The sequence below is a fragment of the Apodemus sylvaticus genome, chromosome 11, assembly GCF_947179515.1.
Source record: "Apodemus sylvaticus chromosome 11, mApoSyl1.1, whole genome shotgun sequence".
Lineage (NCBI taxonomy): Eukaryota > Metazoa > Chordata > Mammalia > Rodentia > Muridae > Apodemus > Apodemus sylvaticus.
Window position 1 is genome coordinate 52,580,261 of NC_067482.1, and position 19,795 is coordinate 52,600,055.

Genomic DNA, 19,795 nt, shown 5'->3' on the forward strand with positions numbered 1-19,795 from the left:
ACATCAAATCTTTACCTTCATAGAAAAATAACAACTGCCATCGCCCAAGAATACAATTCACTATTAAATAGAATTCAGCGAGCAGTTGGGTCTATCTTGATTTGTATCCATGAAGGATTATTACCAGGAAAATCCAAAAGACTTTATTATAGCAACCATTGCAGAAGCCAAGGACAGTTATGGCTGGTTTCCAGTGGTAAGAAAAAGAGGATAAAAAGCCTAATATGCCAGAGCACAGAAACGGTTATAATGAATAACCAGTGCATTTACATTGGATTATCACAGGTTTTCAACAGCAACTAGAATCACCAACTTTTTACACATCTTTCTGAAGACATAGAGGTTTTGCTACTGTTTCTGAGACTGGTCCACATAACCCTGCTAAGTCTAAGCAATTTCATAAGCTTGTATTTAAGAAAAATAAATATCTAAAAAGAAGTGTTAGGTATAAAACATATCTTCAAATGGAAAAAAAGTTGATAACTTCCAATTAAGTATCCCTCAAGCAATAGTTTAAATACTACAATATAGCCTTATTTTCAAACATACAATATTACACCTTAATCTTAATGGGCAAAACCACCCTTGAATAGTTAGGAAAATTTATTAGATCATGTAGTTTTTGTTACCACTTTAGCTAAAGGATTTTATTATATGCCATGTTGGTGTTTTAAATACTAAGAAAAGAGCTATTTTTAAGGTACATACACTATAAACTTCTAACTGCAATTTAATAGAAGTATGTTTACTGTAGGGAATATTACATCTTTAAATATACAATGTTCCATCTGGTAGGAGACTACCAAGTCTGCTGTGTATGAAGCCTTGACATTAGCTGATCACTTCCAAAATAAAATTATTTTTGAACACACAATTTATTATGTTATTTCCAAGTTATTTTCTCCTTTTTTCTTTTATTATTAGATATTTTCTTTATTTATATTTCAGATGTCATCTCCTTTCCTGGTTTCCCCTCTGAAAACCTTCTCTATAATATCCAACATCCCCTGCTTCTATTAGGGTGTTTCCCTACCACTTACCCACTTTCTTACATGTTTAATCCATTCTACTGACCTAAGGGGCCTGTTTGTTTGTGTGTGTGTGTGTGTGTGTGTGTGTATGTGTGCATGCATGTATGAATGTATATATGTATGTATGCACATGTTTATGTATGTCTCTACAGTGAGCAATGCAATCCTCTGTCTTCTTAAAATTAATTCATGAATTTCAAAATACATATCAAAACTATACAGTAACTTAAAAGCCAAATTCCCTGTATACCACTCCATAAGATAAAATTTTCTACACGGGAATAATGCACATCAGGTACAACTATGTAGTTCATAAAGCCCAATCAAGGAGGGCAGCTAAATGAAGTGCAAAAAATAATTTAAAAATGGCCCTTGCACTCGTGGGAGTCAATGGCAGTAACCTTTGCTTAGTAAGAACATGTCTGTGGAATCACATGCATCAATATTTCTCCAGCTGCTGAAATGAAAAGACCTCAGAGGCAGACATCTTGCCATGTAGCTATATTGTGTTTGCTGCTCTCTCTTCTCTTGATGAACTTGGGAACATCCCTTAGCCCTTCAAAGAAGCTCTGCATCCTACCCAGGAGGACAATGAAAACCATTTCACTAATGGGGTGATATATGTGACGATGACAAAAGAGCAGCAGGGACAGATGGGGGTTGAGGGCTTCTTAATGAGTAGGTCAATTACGAGCAAGCCTGGGATGCCAACTTCTCAGTGGAATTGACTATTTTTACCAGAGCCTCTTTGTAACACACATCGTTTCTGCATGTGCTTTCCCCCAAAATATGTGATCCTATAGGTTAAAGATTTTTTAAATCTATTTTTTCTATCTTTAACTTAAGAACTTTTCTTCCTTTAGAAGGAAAAATTACACATCTAAAATGCTAGCACTAACGAGTTATGGATATGTTTTTGTAAGGCTGAGAAACACATAATTATCAAAGGACTCGATAAGATACAAAGGTAAGAAGGAGGGAAGATGTTTTTATTTTTTTTTCCTGTGTACATAATATGTATTCCCATGCCATGTCTTCAAGATGATTATTTGAAATGCTTTATGCTTTATTTGAACTTGTTACTAGAGTTAATGAACCTTCATAGCTTAAGCAAGTTTAAGCAAGCCTAATAATTTAGATCGTTGGTAGGTATAATTAAAGCAAGTATTATCTAGGGAGTGAGGAAGCCATGCCGCCTCTGTGCCCAAGCCTTAAAAAAAAAAAAAAAAAAAAAAAAAAAAAACACTTGTTATGCGAACAAAGAATATAGAAAATAAAAATATTAATTAAAAAAACCACATTTTCTAATTTAATCATGTATGATAAAAAGGTGTGGCTTCTCTAGTATTTTTAAGGAGTGATTTGCATATGAAATATTTTTATTAAAGATATTTGTCAGCAAAAAATCTTTAATTTTATAAAATTTGATGATTTTTCACCTGATTTGAAATTTTCAGCTTTGTTACACAAGGCTAAACATATTAAATAATTTTTTCAACAATCATTCTTTTTACTTACTTCATTGATTAGTTTTCCTCTATGAAAGGGAATTGTTTAGTCCAGGGACAAACTTCAGAATCTGATTCTTTTCCCATTGTTGTTTAGTTTTTGGGTTTCTTTCTTTCTTTCTTTCTTTCTTTCTTTCTTTCTTTCTTTCTTTCTTTCTTTCTTTCTTTCTTTCTTTCTTTCTTTCTTTCTTTCTTTCTTTCTTTCTTTCTTTCTTTCTTTCTTCCTTCCTTCCTTCCTTCCTTCCTTTCTTTCTTTCTTTCTTTCTTTCTTTCTTTCTTTCTTTCTTTCTTTTTTTTTAATGAGTCAGGATTTTTCTGTATAGCCCTGGCTGTCCTGGAACTCACTCTGTAAACAAGGCTGGCCTTGAACTCAGAAATCTGCCTGCCTCTGCCTCCTAAGTGCTGGGATTACAGATGTACCACAATTGCCTGGTCAGAATCTGATTCTTTTTATTTTTTATTGAATATATTTATTTACATTTCAAATGTTATACCATTTCCCGGTTTTCCCACCTCCCAGAAAACCCCCATCCCATCCTCCTACCCCCTGCCTCCAAGAAGATGCCCCTCTACCCAATGCATTCCCACCTACGCCCCCTCTCGATTTTCCCACGCTGGGGCATGTATCGAGCCTTCATAGAACCAAGGACATCTCTCCTACCATGATGCCCAACAAGGCATTCCTCCGCCACTTACATCTGGAACCCCTTGGTTGATGGGCTTAGTCCCTGGGACCCCTGGGGGCTCTGGTTGGCCGACATTGTTATTCTTCCCATGGGGCTGCAAACCCCTTCAGCTCCTCCAAGTCTCCCTTCAGCTCCTCCATTGGGATCCCGTGTTCAGTCCAATGGTTGGCTGCTAGCATCTGCCTCTGTTTCTGTAAGGCTCTGGCAGAGTCCCTCAGGAGACAACCATAGCAGGTTCCTCAAAATCTGATTCTTAATGCATTAATATTGTAGGTTCCTTATATATTGCTAAACAATCTCACCACATACTACCTCCATGTGTGTTTGCATGAATATGTCTGTATGTATATATTTATAAACTACCAATGAAATAGAATCAAATTTAAGACATGAATATTAACCTGACATTCATTCTTACCCTCTATGAGGTAATTTATATTAACTTGTTATCCTGAAATCATTATCAAATGGAATTAGCAAAAACACAAACACATTTATTAGTCTCTTTCTGACTTAGTGACAAGAATACTTGACTCAAATCAACACCATGGTCAGATTGGTTCATGATGATCAAATAAGAGATTGCTTTGTGCAAAAGACTGAAAAAAATATGCTATACTTTTTTTCTGTTCAACATTTTGTTTTTGAGGAGATTTGATAGTTGGTTGATTTGTTGAGACCAGTTATCAATATATTGACCTGGATTGCCTAAACTTGCTTTATAGTACACAGAACTTGTCTCACACAAAACTCACCTGTCTTTGAAGATGTCCCAAGCCTTGGAATACAGATATGTGCCTCTAAGCAGGGCTTACTAATTTTCTAGTAAACCAAGACCTAAGAATAATTCTGTGCAAAGGATGACAGGCTCAAAGTTATTGCTTGTGTTATACAACAAGTAAGCAAGAGAGCAAGTGGTTTGCTGAGAACTAAACAAACACTTCTACTAGATATAACTCAAAGGATATTTTCATACTCAATTTGTTTTTAAAGTAGAAATAACTTGGTGGTGAAGAAGTGGCTTATTTGTTAAGAGCATTAGTTTTCCTTCCAGGGAACCTGGGTTCAATTTTCAGCACCCACAGGATGGCTCATAACCTCAATACCTCTGATTTCAGGGACTCTGAAGCCCTCTTTTGGCAAACATATGCATGCACATAGGATGTATACATAAGTACAGACAAAGCTTTAAATGCATAAAACAAAATGAATCTTAAAATACTAACGATTGTATTAAATATTTTATGCACTGAATAAGATAATGCAAATGTAGTCATTTGAATCTAAAAGAAGTAAAGTAGCACAAAATTAATAACATCTAGTATGTTTTAGACACCTAAAATTTCTGAGTGTTATTTTTACATATCTACATTTATCTGCAAATATAGATTATCGCAATTTCATGAGGATAATTTCATAAACAGTTGGATGAGTAATACTCCTTAGTAGGTGGTTATATACTATAAAAGCATTAGTTTATTATCCTAATATTTCCTTATGATGTTTATATTTTACTAATAGATATTTAGTAAAGCCAATATTCCATTTTTTTCCTAAAAACCTCTTGCTATTCTTCCTGGTATTGTACCTTGTGTGTAGGAATAGGAGTGAATGGATTTTTAATTCATTTGTCTCTGATATAAGAGACACTATAAATGACTGGTATGGTCTATTCTTTTATGCTTGAACTGTATTATAATTGGTTGTTTTGCACTGTACTTTTAAAATAATCTCAAATGCTCCAAAAGAGTTGATTTTAGGTTTATAAATGTATTTGGTTTAATTAGAGATTTCAATGAGTATCTGAATAAGAACTGTGAATGGATGCCTAATTGGCAAATTTTATCCACTCTGATATTGGCCATGATCATTACAAGGCTTTACATTCACTGGTATCTGGTACTGTTTGTAATGCCTTCAAGAATTACTTGACACTGAATATCCTTGATAGATATTTTCCAGTGTCTTGTCAGATACTCGATTTTGCCATTTACTATTCCTTATCAATAAATATAGTAAAACTTATGCAAGAATCTGAAATGAAAAGCCATTTGACTGGCAGAAAATAAATGTGGCATTACAATGTTTTCTTTCTCTACTGTTTTCATATAATTATATTTGTGATAAACACTGGAGCTTGCACACAGCAAATAAAATCCATGTGTTCTGAACACAGAGCATTGGAATCCAATAGAGGTTTTAACAGGGCCAAGAGAAAACTCACATTCTTGGCTAAATTAAAAGACAGTGAACAGTTGACAAATCTTATATTTAATATTACAAATCTGACTTCTGATTTTATTTGGTATAGAAAAGGGAAGTATATTCAAGAATGATTTTAACAACTATGTAGATAAGTAATCTTATTCAATTAATAATATTGTATTAATGGTTAGTTACAATGTGTGCTTGTGAACATATATGTGTGTGTACATATGTGTATGTGCATGCATGTTCCTATATAATTGTATAACAGTTCATGGAGAGCTGTTACCATGGCAATTATAGTTTTGTTACCATAAACAGGGAAATGGTATGCAAATTTATCCAACATCTCTTGCTCAGATGGATGAGGTTTGAACTACATTTCAAGACGTGCACCTCTAATTGTTTGTATGCAGATAAATAAATTATAATCTGTGAGATGGCAGAATTTATGTTATATTATAAAAGACATTTAAAAGACCTGCTAATTTGTGAAGACATTTCTAGAAGGTATCCCAAAGAAAATATGATAGTCTGAAATAACATAAATAGATATTGAGCAATGTCTTGTCAGATACTCATTTTTGACATTTACTATGAGAATGAATTATTTAATTCCCAAAGGCCATAGATCAAGTCTCAGTAAGACAGACGTGGATAGAATGGTGAGTTCAGTCATTGAGACAAAGGGATAAGTTCAGTAGAGAGAAAGTGAAGCTGAGTCCTGGACTCCAGGAAAGTACTCTAACTTTCCTTAAGAAATGAAATGAGTATCAGAGAAATCCAGGGCTTTTTACTACTGCAAAACTGGTATATATTTCACCTTTTCTTTAAAAAATAAAAATCTTTGAAATACCAAAAGCAGAATAATCTACTTAAGAGTTGTGTTTTCTTTACACTATAACAAAATGGGGACTACTTAAGAAAATACACCTGAGTATCTGGAAACCCATGAGACAATTGATAGAACTAATTTAATGGTTTCTTGATCCTAAGGACACTCAGAACACTAAGGGCTGGGCTACAAAAGAAAAGCATGTGAACTTGATTTCAGAAAAGAAGATAAAAACAGGCAAGACCTGAAATAGGCTAGAATTAAATTTCAGATCTTCATTATTCTTGGAGAAAGAGATGAACCCAGGTTGTCCAGGAAACTGGCAGAGGCTCTCAAAATTGAATTTTCAGAGAAATAGTGAAGGCTGAATGCAATTGATCACATCGCATAAAGGGCAGCGAGCTGAAAGGGAAGATCTCTGATAAAAATATGCTTCAGACTGAGCATGCTGTGTCCTGCCACTTGTTCAGAGACGATGCATCCTCAACATCACTTCAATTGATGTGAAGAGAAAGAAGAAAGATGAGAGCTTGGCAACCAATTTTCTTCAATTTGGTAAATTGAAGGCATTTTGTTACAGGTGAGGACCAGAGTTATGCTTATAGGGTCAACTATGGACCAATCTAAGAGATAGTTCTTATAATGGGAAAGGCAAGTGTCACATAGGTAGATAAACCATTAAAGTATTATTTTTGGGTACTAAAGTACTTCAAGGACAGCTGACTGACTATAACAAGGTGTATGAAGTTACATGGTTTTGTTATACATATGTTTCTGAAGGTAATATTGAGAAAACAATTTGCATATTTTAAGACAGACTATGTAAATTCCTTAAGGCTATGACGTAGTTCTCAATCTATGGGTTCCCTTTGGGTTCATATGTCAGATATCCTTCATAGTAGACATATACATTGCAATTCTTAACAGTGGCAAAATTGCAGTTGTGATATTAGCAATGAAAAAAATGTATGGTTGGGGGTCACCACAACATACACATTTAACTGTATTAAAAGGTAACAGCATTAGGAAGGTTGAAGCCCATGACCTTAAGAGATTAAAGCCTAAGGAGGAATGAAAGTGATCTCTAATTAGAGACATGGACTTGTGTTAGAACCCAGTACTAATAAGGGAACTTAGTGGAAGAATTCTAAGTTCTCAGAGTTGAGAATACTTTGTCCAGAGAGATTCTTCTAAAGGCCCAGTCAGGCCTCATGGATCTGAGTGAAAAGCTCCTCTGAGTTCATCCTCATCATGGAGTACTTTAAGAAGCATAGTGATTTCCCAAGATCTCTTGAGTAAAGGATATTTCTTTTGGAAGAAAGACCATCCTGTCTCCAGAAAGGGAGATTCTCTTGTTAAAAATTTATTGAACCAATATTACAATTTGACACTACACTCTTATTGCTAAGAATTAGATAACATGTTTGGCTCTAACTCTGGGGCTCTGATAACAGTGTCTTTTATGTATCAAGAAAAATAATACTTGATATAGTTTGCCAAACTATAATTATACATATTATTGTCAATGCTCCAAGTCGATGGACAGAGCATATCCTGTTCTAGATATAGCCAAATAATGGATATATCTAGAGATATGAACTAAAAAAAAAATACTTAAGAGCTCCCATTTTTTGAGAAATTATTTTATAATGATTATTATAGTAAGTCTATTGAGCTATAGGATATATTTCACCAATATGATCCTTTTTCATGAATCATGTTGCTACTAAGCAACAGCGAACACACAAAAAGCTTATGTGGTATTGGTGGTTATATTTGCATAAAATAAAATAAAAAGAGGTAGTCTCCTGAAAAATCAGTATTAGGAAGTCTTCCCCCAATGGGAGGCCTCTCTTCTAGCACTGCACTCTTGTGTGCTCATATATATATATATATATATATATATATATGTATATATAAAACATGACACCTTTAGACAATCTTTGAGCTACACCATTCAATTGTATTTCCCAGTCCATTTCCGTTTTCATGGTTTCCTGTTCTGTAGCACATCTACTTGTGTTCTAATGAAATTGCATCGCACTATTCACTATTGCAGTATCAAAGATCTTTGAATCCCAATAGCAAAGCTTTGATGATGACTAGGGCAATGTTAACAATGATTCAATCACCCCACAAATGTAACAATTCAAATATTCTTTTAGTTCCACCTCTGTGAAATGGACACATTTTAATCACAATAAAATAAAATAATAATATATAAAAGTGCTCAGAGAAGACCAAAACTAGTTTTGGTGAAAAAAAATTCATAGCATTCAAGGAAAGATAGCAAAAGTATTTTGTTACAAGTTTCAGACTTTGATGAAAATTTTATTTCAAAAATAGCTTGAAGTGAGAGCATCAACTGATAAGTCTTGATATCAGTTCATTTATACTTATAGAAAAGAATACACTCAGTAGGTTGCCTTTTATAACATCATCTAGGAATTTCTCAAATATGTATATATATTATACTTCTTGATTCCAGTTTTTGCAGCCATCTAACTTCCACTGATGAATATCAGCAATATCTTTCTCCTGTTTTTTTCTATACATAAGGATCTTGCCCTCCCCATTGCTATTTTTAGCAACATTATTGCAATGTTATCACTTAATATTTCCTAAAATTCTGTATATCGGCTTATTAGATATCATACTCATTTATATAATATATCCTGTTATGTTAACATTGTATTAAAGTGTGAAAGAATATTTGCAACATGTGTAGATTTAAATGTCTCCTCCAAAGAGACTTTTACTGTTAATATGTAACAGTCTCAAGAAAAATAGCTTTTATTATGTGTTCAAATAAAACTATGACAAACGTAAAGATGTCTTAGAAATAATCACATAATAGAATCTGCAACAAGCTGCTTAAAATTGTTCTTGCTCAGAATTTCTTCTAACACACACATATTTACATGAATGCAGTCATATATGTATATGCATATACACATTTAAGGTTTAGATATAATTTTCCATATCCCCTGGTATATCATACAACCTATACTACTTATAAATTTTGCTCTTCTATATTACTTTTACACATTTAATTACTTCCACAAAATTCTATCCTACAATATTTACGGATGTAGACAGAAAAGAGCATTCACCTTTGGCTCTTGAATTGGAATTTAATAGACTAAATGTTTTATTCAAAAAACAATGGTTGCATTTAGTTCTGAATTCTTATAATATTCCAAATTCTGGACTTGTATAGAGTTTGCACTATAACATCGATGAACTTTCTCTGGGGGATTTGGGTTTAGTGACATATGGCCTTACATAGAAGAGAAACAATACACGCAATTCAGGAAGAGAAAATGTAACTCATAGCAATGCAATGTCAGAGCAATGTGCATGTTGTAGATGGCATATTGGTCTCCAGAGAGCTCACCAAAGTAGATGGTGATCATTTTACAGCAGATATTAAAATAAAAGATGGAAAGATATGTTTAAAAATAAGAAAGCCTGTGGACGATGTTGAAACAGCTTGTGGCAGATTTTATGATATGTTTATTTCTGAAACAACCTTAAGCTTGACGTACCTTTCATTTGAACACATATAGTTTAAAAGTCATTTCCTTGACACTGCTGCATACAAACAGGAAAAGGCTGTTTGGAAGAGGCACTTAAATCTGCATTGTCTCACATATTTAATAGAAAGTTAATCATACTATCTAGACAATAATAAAAATGCAAATAAGATAATAAGACCCAATATCAAAACTCTGCCTGCAAGAACAAGGCAGCACTTAACCAAATCAAGAGTTTAAAACAAAGCAAACTACCTCTCCAAATTGTAGATAAGAATGGAATGTGTCCCAATACAATGTTAACGTCCAAGAAACACAAAGAATAAAGTAAATTGTGATTTTTTTCTAAAGAAAATAAGCATATCTGATCTACTATAATATGATCCATTCATGAGCTTAGCTTGGGGAACATAATTGGTCTTCTGAACAGAGAGATGACATAAAAACACTCTTAATAGGTCCTTATTAAATATATTGGTTTATTGTTAGAATAAACATACTTAGTATTGGCCATTTTTATAAATAAGGAGAGAGCACAGACATACAATTAATTTGTTCTATAGTGTAGATCTGAATCTGTTTTCTACTGCCAATTATGTCAATACTAACTTCTAAAAATTTTAATGACTCTATTTAGCCCTTTTAATGACTCTGTGTGTGTGTGTGTGTGTGAGAGAGAGAGAGAGAGAGAGAGAGAGAGAGAGAGAGAGAGAGAGAGAGTGTAAAGCAGATTTTAAACAAAATACATTAGTATAATCCCAAGACTTGGGAGGCAGAGGCAGCTAAATCTTTGTGGTACAATGGCCAACTTGGTCTAAGTTTCAACTTTCAGGACAGTTAGTGATTCATAGTGAGACAAATGTGTGTGTTTGTATGTGTGAGAGAGAGGCGGGGAAGGGGCAGGAGGGGGAGGGGAGAGGGATATGGGTAGAGGAAGACAGAGAGATGGGGTCTGATAAGGTCAGACACTGCTTACAGCACTAAAATGAAGTTGTCAGTTATCTCCAGGATCTGAGTGAAAGAGACCAGCTAACACTGTACCTACAATCCTAGTGCAGTCACTGAGAGACATCCTTAGAGCTCAATGGCTACTGAGAGGAGTAGGATCTATGAACTCTAGTTATTCAATGAGAGACTACCTCAAAAAAGAAAGCTGACTGCAACTGAAGAAGAACCCAAACATGAACTTCTTTCCACATGAGTGCCCACATATGTACATGTACATTTCACATGCATGTACACAGACACAGTTACTAATATTAACAGTAACTTGATATGACATGGATGATTTAAATATCTGTGATTTAGTATAAAGCTTTCCAGACAAGGTAACTATTGTATCTAAACTACACTGAATGCAGGTGAAGAGAATATGAGGTAAGCAATACATCAAAGCCTTCTTCCAACCTGCATCTTCATGTGTAATATGATACATTTATTGATACATTTTTCCTATCCTTGTTTCATTTCTTACATCAGTCTGATCTTCACCAGTGCATTTATTCCTTTCAGCATCATATCTAGTTCACTACAACCAAGGCTACATCTCCTGGCAGAAAGAACTGCATTGTGAAAGCAGGGCTTCTTTTTCATTTACTCAAACTTCTTCACAAAGCCTCAGTCATATTTCAATTTCAATGCATGTTTGTTGGGTCAAAATGAATAATCATAACTTTGTTTCCATATAATCACAAAACAAGGGTTATAGGCAACACTGTTCTACATGGCTTTACTCAAGGAGGGAATGCTTTGCTTACAAAAATACAAAAGAAAGAAAGAAAGAAAGAAAGAAAGAAAGAAAGAAAGAAAGAAAGAAAGAAAGAAAGAAAGAAAGAAAGAAAGAGAGAGAGAGAGAGAGAGAGAGAAAGAAAGAAACAAACAAACAAACAGAGAGAGAGATACAATAGAAGAGGTAAATAGTGTTTTTCTCTAAAAGAGGAATATTGAAACAAATCAGTTTCTCAGTAAGTAAGATATATCCAAGAGCTAGACAGGCTAAATACATTTTCAAGAACCAGTTACCAGTTACACTGTGTGTGTGTGTGTGTGTGTGTGTGTGTGTGTGTGTGTGTGTGTGTGTGTGTATAAGAGAGAGACAGAGACAGAGAGACAGAGACAAAGACATAGAGATTAAGAGGGAGAAAGTATTTCTGTTTTTGTCTGTTACAGGCAGGAAAGACCATAATCAATCTTTTAACTAAGGAGATAAACAACCAATGTATTTTCAAATAGGGGTAAAATTCTACAGAAGTCCTATGCCATGTCTGCTGGGAACAAATCCTCTAACAGACCTCCAAAGTCACTTGGAGGTTAGATGAGAACCCATTGTCTTTTTAAAGGTCATAAGAGCTCAGCAGAGTGATGGAGCTTTAAAGGACAAAATTATAATAAAAAGGGTAACACAGCAATGTATTTTTATCAGTATTAATTATTAATACTGAGATTAGAAAATAAAGGACTTGGATTTTCGGGTGCATATTAATTGAATACTTTTTTTTCATTTCCCCTGTAAGTATGATTATTTTGCAGGCATTCAAAGGGAAATATGTATGATAAGAATAATGGACTCAACTGAAAAAAAAACTGAATATAAACTGCAAAATCCTTTTTAACAGGATATATATACATATATATTTACATATATATATGTATATATTATTTTGACACTGACCAAATACAGCTTTACTAACGGAGGGAATGCTTTGCTTACAAATATATAAAATAGTTGCAATAAAAGCGGTAAACAGGAAGTGTACATTTTCAGGTAGATTTGATGTCAGAAGACAGAAAACTTCCTCCCAATCCTGCTGTGCTCTTGCTCTGTCTCCTGGTTCAACCCCTGACATTCCACTAGGAAGGAAACTCAGTACAAACTAGTCATGGTGGGAATACATTAAGACCATTAATTTTGGCATTCTTTCCTTGTAAGACTAAACATTTAATGAAAGCAATAGATATTAAATTACACCAAGTCTCCCTAAAATTAAGAACAAAGTTTACTGTGCACCACACTAAATAGCAGCTTTTAACATTTCTTAGATGGATTTCAAGTCATTTTTACTTATACATTATTTTGTTTTCATCAAAATTGTTTTATTCTACAAAGATGAGGTATATGATACAAGAAACTGGGGTTAAGCAGAATGCTGGATAAATTACACTCTTAGAAAAAAGACAAAAGTGGATTTCAAACAGATGGTATTCTGCTTCAAGACTTGTTTTCAAACCACCTGATTCTGTCTACTGCAGTGGTAAGTGTCTTCTAGGATAGTACAAGCTCAGATTATTTTAGTTTATACAGCTCCTTTTACTGGCAGGCTCCAGAGGAGCTTCAGGACACATCTTGATCGGCTGAGACCTGACATTATGTCTAATCACTACCTCAGTTTAATCGCGAGGGACAGGGAAGAACAAGGCTGTCTGACAGTGGTGGCCTACAGACTTTTCCAGACACTTGGAGGTACAGAGCCATATCATAGATTGCCTAAAAAGTAGAAAACCTAGCTTCAGTGAGATATTGGTGACTGGATTGGCAAGGAGACCAGCAGAACTGTGAAAGTAAACTCCTATCAAGGCACAGCACACTGTTCCTATGGAAAATAATGCAAGGTATTTATTTTGAGTTTTAAGGTTGTGCTATTCACACCTATATAAAGATCGTGGGACAGGAGAGAAGCTTTTGCAATGTATCTGGGTGTAGGTCCCCAATGGAGGAGCTAGAGAAAGGACCCAAAGAGCTGAAGGAGCTTACAGTCCTGTAAGAACCAACCTATACCCACAAAGCTCCAAGGGACTAAACCACCAACCAAAGAGTACACATGGAGGGACCCATGACTCCAGCTGCATATGTACAGAGGATGGCCTTGTTAGTCATCAAAGGTAAGAGAGGCCTACAGATCCTGAGAAGGCTCGAAACCCCAGGAAAGGGGAATGACAGGACAGGGAAGCAGGAGTAGATGGGTTACTGAGTAAGGGGGAGGGGGGATGGGATAGTTTTGGGTTTTTTTTGTTTTTTTTTTTTTTCAGAGAGGAAATCAGGAAAGTGGACACTATTTGAAATGTAAATAAAGAAAATATCCAATTAAAAAAAAGAATTTCTTCGAAATAAAAAAAGAAAAGAAAACATAATAGTCTGACATGAACTACTAAGAATGCCTTAGAGATGTCATTACAGATGGGTATTGAAGTAGAGGATGCTTGATTCCACACAAAACGCTGTTAGGTCTCCTAACAATTTGATTGGCCATTGAAAAACAGATTCTTCTTATGAATCCTTATGTTCATCTGAATGTAATGTAGAAATCTAATGCCAAAAAGAAAATTGGTTCACCATGTACTGTACCATATTTTGATTTCCAGTATAAAGGAATTTTAAATTCTAGTAAAAGCATGTAGACTGAAGAGAAAGAGAAGACAGGATATAAATAAAATAATGGAGCCAATCTTATATAAGGTTAACAAAATTTAGGAAGGGGCTTCAAAATAATTTCTGCATAAATGTTAAATATATTTTTAGTCATTTGAAAAAAATAAATTCATGAAATTCATCAAGGACTTAGAAGAATCAAATTTCTCACTATGTTTAACTTTTAAAACCTGTCTTGGGGTCTATTTTAAAAGTTTACCTAGTGAAAATATGCATACCATTTTCTTCCTCAGTCCATTCTTAGTCTGACCCAATTACATGTCAAGCAAGCAGTAACAATACTTCCTCTGTTGTGGCATAACACATAATACGTGTGAAGGGCACTACGGCTAGGGTGAAATATATCTCTTACAGTGTGGTTTGAAGGAGGTTCCGAAACCATCTCCCACATTGGCCTGCTTAATGCCAACTTATCCACCCACTGATCAGAACTCACAGCCCTTACTCAGCCCTCTTCTTTGATTTATGTGATAAATGTGTTATCTATTATTAAGATGCACAGATGCTATGTAGGTTGCTAGGCAGGCCCTAAAATTACTAGTGCCTTGCCCACATTAATACACATACAGTTTACTATGCATATCACAAGGAGATGTCTTTCCTCCTTCTCCCTCTTTCTCTGTCTCTCCCTTCTACCTTGCCTCTCTCTCTGTCTCTCTCTCTCTCATATAGTATGTGTATATATAATGTATGTAGATTTTATATCCTATTTCATATATATATATATATATATATGGAACATAATGTAAAGGCATAATCATATGTTGTTGGACTACAGTGGTATTGCAAAGATAATTTATTTCCTAGGCATGTAAATAACAAGGCACAAACTCAAAAGAGTGATGTGGACTGACCACCTCTGATGACCATGTCTGATCAGAAACCAAGTAGAGTGTTTTCTGTATCTGAGCTACTAATACGCCAGATATATTAAAGACGTGTGAAGAAAAGGCAAAGAAGCTTTGCAAAGTTGTCTGAGAGAGGGACTTTTCAAAGAATAAATAGACATGGGCTTAAAGGTGGGAACTAAAATAAATACAATAGCCCCAAAAGAAAGTGATATACCATTCCAAGAGAAATTCTGAAGCTTAGTTTCCTATCAAAAAGATATATATATAGTCTATATTTATCTTTGAAGTAATGATGCCATTATGCTTAATATTTATTCTGAACATGAGTTATCAATTCCTCAATGCAATGAAATATTATATCATTCAACACTTTATTATAACTGTTCACTATGAACTCTGTATTTTAATATATTATTGCATTAAAAAATTATTATATTATCAAATAATCAAGTACCTCATTTTTATCAATAAAATCATCAACATTAAGTCATAATGTGGATGGTAATTAAAAGGAAAGGAATGTATTAGTGATCATTGGCATAGAGAAATATATACTTTTCCTGAAACATCTTAAGTGACATGAGTGCTATTAAACATTTTAGAAATTCACTGGAACTTTAGAATAGTGAGTTTCTATGCTAATCATGTTGCAATAAATTATGTGAACTTTTACATTGTACTATTTTTTCCTGCAAATGGACTATGTAAAGATATCTAAACAGAAAAAAAACTCATGTGCCTTATTAATGAATTACTTTTATAATAAGTTATGAAAGAACAATACATTTTTTGGTAAAATATAAATATATTTGGATGCATTTTGTTTCAGTTTTTCAATTTTAGTACCTTCCTTGGCTCAGTGTCTTTGACATCTTATTAGAAACTCTAGTTTATTTCTCTTTTGTGACATGACACAGAAAGATTATATGCTACTGTGTTGCAAATTATCTTCTAAACTTTGTGATGAGACTTAAGCAAAGACATTTAATGAAGTGTGCACATTTTCATCCAGGTTAAAACTGAAAGAAAATATTTGAAATCATAATAATTAGGAACTAGGACAGCATGTAAAATGATATTTTTATAGAGAATCCAAATGAAAATCGAAATAAATTCTGATGAAAAGCTAACCAAGCAAAAAACTGCAGATAACCTGTACTCCAATTATATGAATACTTGACCAGTTTCAGTTCCAATTCTATTTATACAAGAATGGCCCATTAATATTGAAGATGAAATTACCAGAACTCAGGCAATACAATTATATTTAATAAGCACATGAGAATTTAGCAGACTTAGATCCAAACAGAACTGTTACTCAAATGTCAACTGTTGTGTCTAGATTGTTCAAAGTGCATCCCATCTCATCTATAATTATATACAGATCAGGGACAATATAGATTACAGGCAACCGATACAAAAACACTTATATACAACCTGTGTTTCAAGTGTCAGTCATGTGTAGAAAAATTGGTTGTGATACTATGCCACTTCTGTTTATAGAACTTACTACATTGTTATGAAAAAAGTGGAATTTATTTAGCAAATTTTTCAGTGAACTTTCTACACTATTTATATATTCCTCTGTTCTTTTCCATGGCATTCGTGTTTCTTGAAAATTTCCCTAAGTGAGCTTACAAAACATAATTATCCTTCAATTAAGCATCATTTCCTGATTATACTTAAAATGCATACCATATTTAAAGTAAAAGTAAAAAAATTAATAAAAACTAAAATGCCAGAGTTACAAAAACCACTGACATTAAAAAAGAAAGACTTGCTAATACAGTCCTCTTTATTTAAAGAAAGTACTTTTAAAAACAAGTAAACTTGTACTATTATTAAAAGATAACTTCATATAAAATAGAATCCTCAAGGGCAATGAACCCTGTCTAAGGATTATTCTAATATATATGTATGAATATGTATGCATACATATATATGAACTTTAAATACATTTGCCATAAATAAATACTCTGTTGCATTTTAATTCACACCAAAATTTTATACTCATTTAATAAAATTGTTGAAAAATGTTTTTTTAAAGATCATGTCAAAGTCCTTTCTACATTAGCACACACCACCATACACACAGATAAGCATGCCTTATAGCCATGAGGCAAAATGCCTTTAAAGTCTAGAGAATTGATCAAGAGGGACATCAATCAACAGGCCTTGTTATCATACCAAATAAAGATCGATACTTAGAAAGGTAATAACTCAGTATGATTTAATGTAGACTACTTCACTTGGGGTCACTTTTTGATTTATGTATTACTGGATTTTAATATTCACAGTCAAATTTCTAAATCAAAAGGTGTGTTTTTCTTTGAATTAATATACTGTCTTTAATATAATCAATATCCATTCCACCACTGAAGAAACTGATATAAAGCAAGAAAAAGGTCCTGTTTTATAAGAGGATTAAGTAACATAAATCCATAATATATTCTCATGCTTTTCTTGATATATAATTGTATCTATTTCACATTAGAAATAAAAAATGCGGTCAGGAAAAGCTTTGCCACTCCATTGTTTGAAATAAACTCATTCCTCAAGTGTTTATCGAATACTCAAAATCTAGAAAATAAATAACCCGGTTGACTTTGGGAACATAAGCAAATGTGAAAGTATTATTTGCAACATAATTTTTTGATAAACAATAGGCAGAGGAGGCCAATTTTGATAATTATGAGGATAGGCTCACAATGAGGTAAGAAAGGGGAAAATTATAGTTTGTTGTATTCCCTTTCTCTTGCAATAATCCAGATAAACCATGTACTTTAAGGAGAGAGGAGTTGTAATGGCTTTGAATGCATGCTAGTGAGAGCAAGACACTACTGCTCATTTCTGATCCGTTTCATCTGGCATTTAAAAGCCAAGGATCAAACTGCATTGCTGAATATTCAAAGAAAGAAAATCTTAAGCAAAGTGTGTTCATGGTGTTCACTTCTGCTAAGGTTGGTTTGTGTTAATTGAAGAAATAGTTGCATGACAAAAATGATTAGAAGGAAACACTCAATCAAGACCTCCCTTAGTGGCTGTTACTTTGCAATTGTGGACTGAGTTAGCATTTTCAGAGCAGAAACTGCTCCAGTTTATGCCTAGGCGCACTTATTTCCGATACACTATTTTAAATGATGGTGTAATTTTATGAATTTTATCTATAGATTTATGTTTCTTTATTTGTAAGTTCTTTATTTTACCAAGTATTTGGTATTTTAAAATTATTTTGGTGTAATCTACTTTGCTCTTTTTTTATTCTATTTTAGACTAACTTTTGAACAAGCCTAATTATACGGGCTCACTAGCGTGATTATGTGTGTGGATGTTGTGTTTGCCCCTACCATTTTCCATATGCTCTGCCTCACCAACACTGCCATCCGGCGTGGTCCTCTCATAGTTGTCCTCTGGGAGTGGAAGGGCACCCAGTCTTGGCCCTGATGAACTCTTACTGCTTGGTGTTTCTGACTCCTCCAGCCCGCTGTCATAGCAACTCTGCAGTGACCCCTGATGTGGGTCCTGAGGCTGACTCACAACAGAAAACGTCACTCTACGAAATGGCTGTAAAAGAAAAGATTCTGAATGTCACTAAGATATAAGATGGTAAATGATCTTATTTCTTAAAATACATTAATTACATATTTAAAATCTACAGACACTAATTCAATACAAAATTATTAAACAGGTTGAAATATATTTGGATAACTATATATCACCTAAGACAAGCCTAGAGTTTATAGTTTATTATTGTAAACAAAATCTTTATGAAACAAATATAAGTAAATAATATCGTACCCACAAATGCATTGAAATTAAATAAACTAGTTTATATATTCAATCTTTTTCCATTCAATAGTCTTCATATTTCCACAAATACACTTAATATAAAATAATGATCAGTAATTATGGGAGGAAATAATATACTAATATAATCCATTGTGAAAAAAATGTCATCTTAATACTTCAAATGAGATAATGCATTCAAATCCAGTCGATATGATACAGACTTTTAATCTCATCTTTGCTGGAATTCAGCTACAAACAATTCAGCTGATAAATGAGTGGAGTATTAAGAAATCACAAAGTACTTATTACTTTGTTCCTATAAAGTATCTATTTAAGGCATATTGTGAGATGATCTGCAAAACTTTCTTCAACCGTTGAATGGAAAATAAATTAAAAAATTTAACTGAATGTAGTTACCATAATTGTAGTTCATTCAAATACAATAAAGTCAACTGTAATATTTATTTTGTTTATTACATGTGCTAAAGAAGTTCCAACTAGAACCAACAAGTATCTATGTTAGTGTCAATGGCTGCTCATAACTATTGGGCATGAGACATGCAAGTTATCTGAATTATATAATTAAATTAATATAAATAATAACAAAATAAATTCAAGTTTATTATTAGAACAAACTAATGCTGCATTATTCTGAGGACAAACAAAAACAGTAAGGAAATATACAGTATTGGTTATGTGGTATAATATCTAAAGTATATACCAAATGTTGCTTGGTAGCTGTCTGAAATTCTTAGTAGTAGTTTCATACATTAGCCTCTCATGAATTTTAACATGACACAAATGTACATAATTATCATACTTATAATCCACACTCTCCATTCCCAACACACAATTTGAATTTACTGCTGCCAAAACATAGTATAAATTTATGAAGCCTTTCTGGCTGATTTTAGCTCGAAAGCTCACA

The 19,795-nt window shown here is 33.5% G+C and overlaps 1 protein-coding gene across 3 annotated transcripts in view; it reads right to left on the reverse strand.

Annotated features, from left to right (window-relative positions):
* Pcdh7 (protocadherin 7) overlaps positions 1-19,795 on the reverse strand; it is a 417,106-nt gene that overhangs the window by 203,367 nt on the left and 193,944 nt on the right. For 2 of the 3 annotated variants that reach the window (XM_052198926.1, XM_052198928.1), the window contains exon 2: positions 18,426-18,642. In XM_052198926.1, the coding sequence (XP_052054886.1) occupies positions 18,426-18,642 (217 nt within the window). The remainder of the gene's footprint in view (positions 1-18,425; positions 18,643-19,795) is intronic. The other variant, XM_052198927.1, reaches the window with a different exon arrangement.